Source organism: Biomphalaria glabrata, chromosome 3 (assembly GCF_947242115.1).
Source record: "Biomphalaria glabrata chromosome 3, xgBioGlab47.1, whole genome shotgun sequence".
Taxonomy (NCBI): Eukaryota; Metazoa; Mollusca; class Gastropoda; family Planorbidae; genus Biomphalaria; species Biomphalaria glabrata.
The window spans coordinates 29361318-29365781 of record NC_074713.1 but is presented as its reverse complement, the minus strand read 5'-3'; the positions used below and the strand labels follow the sequence as shown (position 1 = coordinate 29365781).

At 41.9% G+C, this 4464-nt stretch overlaps 1 protein-coding gene across 1 annotated transcript; it reads left to right on the top strand.

Moving 5' to 3' along the window:
• The first annotated feature begins 354 nt into the window (after positions 1-354).
• Positions 355-3521, top strand: LOC129925222 (uncharacterized). Its single transcript, XM_056024413.1, has 2 exons — positions 355-3003; positions 3443-3521. Exon 1 carries the CDS (start codon positions 535-537, stop codon positions 2746-2748), a length of 2214 nt encoding a protein of 737 aa, XP_055880388.1. The 5' UTR covers positions 355-534; the 3' UTR covers positions 2749-3003; positions 3443-3521.
• The last annotated feature ends 943 nt before the right edge of the window (positions 3522-4464 follow it).

Genomic DNA, 4464 nt, shown 5'->3' with positions numbered 1-4464 from the left:
TTTGGTGGTGTTCCATATCTCTCTTATGTTCATAAAAGAGATGATTGGTTCACACTATAAGATTTTCTTTTTTGTTTTTGCTGGATCTAGTATTTATACCTGATGTTGTGTTTGCATTTTTTTTTTACAAATTGGTCTGTTCATTTAGACCATATAATTATGTTTATTTTATGCTCTTTAGTAATCATGTTGTATGTTTGCCTTTGGCAGGTTTTTTGTGTACATTAAACTTATAATAAGCCTCCTGACTTGCTTCGTCATTTTGGTTGTGATAGTCTGTGCTGAACCCACCACAGAATCTTTTGGTGTCAGAAGTGGGATCCGAAGAAAGAGTCTACCAGATGATAAGTGGAGCCTTCGGAACCTTGCAATCAAGTCAGAAGCTGAACAAGTACTTTTTTTATTATATTGTACCATTTGAGATATTCCAGTTGTTTTTTTTTCTCTTTCAGGGTAGTTTAGGTAGTGATTATTTAAAGTATATAATTGTATTAAGTTAGAGTATAATTGTATTAAACAAAAAACCTGCAGCCAATGGAGAACAGGACAAAACACAATGCAGTGGATTGGTGTGAGGTCAGTCCTTTGGGCAGCGAAGGAGAGCCAGAAGGAGGAGCAGGAGTGGACCAAACCGAAGTTGCTGCCCTCCGGGCTCAGTTAGAGGCCCTGAAACTGGCCTGCCAACGGCCTCTCATAATCTCGGAACAGACAAAGCGGGTACGCCAGTTCAGTGGTAGGGGCACTGCTGATGAGCCAACGGCTGAGGACTTTGCAAGGGAAATAAGAGAGGCATGGGAGCTCAGGCCTTATTCTGCACAGGAAAAGGTGGCAGTCATTATGAGCAATGTCAGCGGCCCCGCCAGGAAGGACCTCGATTTGCAGACCTCAAAGACAAAGAGTGACCCAGAAGCCTTGTTGGAAACCCTCCTTGAGGCGTTTGCCCAGACTATGCCAGTGCGAGAAGCTGAGGTGGTCTTCCTGAGATCACGTCAACAGATAGCAGAGTCCCTTCGAGACTTCTCGCACCGGCTCTTCTGCGAACACTCGGTGGCGGTAAGCCAACAAAGGCGGGAGAGAGTTGAGTGCTTCAGCGAGGCAAGGCTGAGGGATCAATTCGTCCACGGGCTGAACGACTCTGCACTACGTAGGGAACTGCTGAGACTGGTGGAGGAGGAACCAGCAATAACATTCATTGCAGTTAGAAACCAGGCCCTCAAATGGGAAAGCCAGGACCGAGGAAACTCCCAACTACAAAACCAGTGGTGCGAACTGGTAAGTTCCCAATTGAACAGGTTTGGGGAGTTATTGGAGGCTTTACAGCACACTCCACAAGCAAATGGGCAGAGCAGCCCATACCCCGACCAGCCTCTCCCCCAAACACAGACAAGTCACCAAGTCCAGTGGGCAGTTAACCGCCCCACAGCACCTGCAGGACTGATTTGGGCGCAAACAAGTAGGGGATTCTTCCCATATGCTGAGGATGGAGCACCAGTCTGCATCAACTGCTGGAAGTCTGGACATGTGGCGAATCAATGTCTGGAATTGTCACAACCTGAAACTCTGATTCACTCAAGTGCTATTGGTTGTTCTGTCAATGGTCTATTGCCCCCTGTTTCAGAAAATCCACCCACAATACCTAAAAGGCAGAAGTTAGGAAAATGGTGTAATTTTCACAACAGCCGCTCACACAATTTGTATGAATGCAGATTACAGCCAATCCACACAATTGCTGCCCTTTTTCCTGGATACACAAACAACCCATCTTCATCTGGACGTAATCCGCAAGTTGAAGAGGAAGTGCTAATCAATGGACGTAGGGCTAAATGTCTATTAGACTCTGGCTGCTCTTTTGATGCTATTGTCAGTAGATCTTTTGTAAGACCTGAAGACATTATGGATGTATCAGTGACCCTTCAATCTCTTGACTTAGACATCCCACCCAAAACAGTACCTCTTGCTAAAGTGCATGTCAAGTCCCGTTTTGTCCATAGTACTATTACAGCTGCTGTTTTAGAATCCTCATTGTATGACATTGTACTTGGATCAAGATTTATAAAGCTGGAAATTCCCCAAAACTCCACTATTAAGTTGCCTTCAGTGCATCTAACCGCATCCTCTCGACAAGGAGTAAGAGACACCCAAGACGTTTTTAAATCCAAGCACACTATAAGAGATATGACGCCATCACACCTGCCTATTAATGTTAGCTCTCAATGTAGAGAGGCCCTGCAGGTTGCGAGAGAAACAGTCAAGTCTCACCCCTCCGAATTAGTTAGCAGGAGCAAACTTGCCATTTCACCTCAAGTCAACCAAGTAGGACAACGGGCCAATAAACAGGCTAGGCGCATTCACACCTGTGGTGCAAGTCACCTTACCCAACCAGGCTCTACATCCAGAGACGGAAAGTTTGAGGCTTGTCAGTCATGCAAGTCCCGGATTGATAAGTTCCGCAGACCATATTCATTCAGGAGAAACAAACAGTGCCACCAGCAACAGAGACTTTTTGGTTCACCCCTTACTACCGCACTACCATCAGGTTCCCAAACATCTATGACAGATTTTAGTGTCCTTGATTACCAGATGGAAAGCCCACAGCACCAGCTACATTCTTCATACAAAGAGAAACCTGATAGGCCACCCTGTAGAATCCAAGGTTCAAGTACACTACAGTCCGGAAACATATATGGTGTCCAAGAAAATGGCTGTTCGGAGAAGAAACAGTTGTTTCTGTTTCCAGAAACGTACTAGGCTAAACGCCCCGAGACGGGTCGTTTCAAGCTAGGGGCTCTGTAGTGGGGAGGACATAATATACGGGTCGGCTCAACTTGACCAAGCACCGGTCAGCAAAGGGTCAAGTTAACCTCTGCCCCGGTAGCTGAGATTTGAATTCCTTTTCCTGCTGGCATCCTCGATTGAAACTTGCTGCTACGCACCTACTCCAATACCACCTTGTCTGATCCTGCTGTGTTTGTCCTAAGTTCATTGTTTTGACCAAGGCTGCAGGTAAACACATTTTTACTGTTTCTTGTACATCACATACTCTTGTTTATTTTTTATATATATCATATTGCTACCCAGGTTTTGTCCTCATTGTCGGACTACCTTTGTTCTATTTAATTGTCATAGTTTTTGTAAGAAAAGGTAAGAGCGAAGCTCTTCAATGTATGTTAGTTTTCTATAGAACTATTTGATTTATTTTTTATTAATTACTTTGTCATTTATTTTATTAATGTTTGGTGGTGTTCCATATCTCTCTTATGTTCATAAAAGAGATGATTGGTTCACACTATAAGATTTTCTTTTTTGTTTTTGCTGGATCTAGTATTTATACCTGATGTTGTGTTTGCATTTTTTTTTTACAAATTGGTCTGTTCATTTCGACCATATAATTATGTTTATTTTATGCTCTTTAGTAATCATGTTGTATGTTTGCCTTTGGCAGGTTTTTTGTGTACATTAAACTTATAATAAGCCTCCTGACTTGCTTCGTCATTTTGGTTGTGATAGTCTGTGCTGAACCCACCACAGATATTTCCTGCTATGTTGTAGTCTTCAATGCAAATATTATGTAGGAATCTGAGCAGATATTTCCTGCTATGCTGTAGTCCTCACTGCAAATATTATGTAGGAATCTGAGCAGATATTTCCTGCTATGTTGTAGTCTTCAATGCAAATATTATGTAGGAATCTGAGCAGATATTTCCTGCTATGTTGTAGTCCTCACTGCATATATTATGTAGGAATCTGAGCAGATATTTCCTGCTATGTTGTAGTCTTCACTGCATATATTATGTAGGAATCTGAGCAGATATTTCCTGCTATGTTGTAGTCCTTACTGCATATATTATGTAGGAATCTGAGCAGATATTTCCTGCTTTGTAGTCTTCACTGCATATATTATGTAGGAATCTGAGCAAATATTTCCTGCTATGATGTAGTCCTCACTGCATATATTATGTAGGAATCTGAGCAGATATTTTTTGCTATGTTGTAGTCTTCAATGCAAATATTATGTAGGAATCTAAGCAGATATTTCTTGCTATGCTGTAGCCCTCACTGCATATATTATGTAGGAATCTGAGCAGATATTTCCTGCTATGCTGTAGTCCTCACTGCAAATATTATGTAGGAATCTGAGCAGATATTTCCTGCTATGTTGTAGTCTTCAATGCAAATATTATGTAGGAATCTGAGCAGATATTTCCTGCTATGTTGTAGTCCTCACTGCATATATTATGTAGGAATCTGAGCAGATATTTCCTGCTATGTTGTAGTCCTCACTGCATATATTATGTAGGAATCTGAGCAGATATTTCCTGCTATGTTGTAGTCTTCACTGCATATATTATGTAGGAATCTGAGCAGATATTTCCTGCTATGTTGTAGTCCTCACTGCATATATTATGTAGGAATCTGAGCAGATATTTCCTGCTTTGTAGTCTTCACTGCATATATTATGTAGGA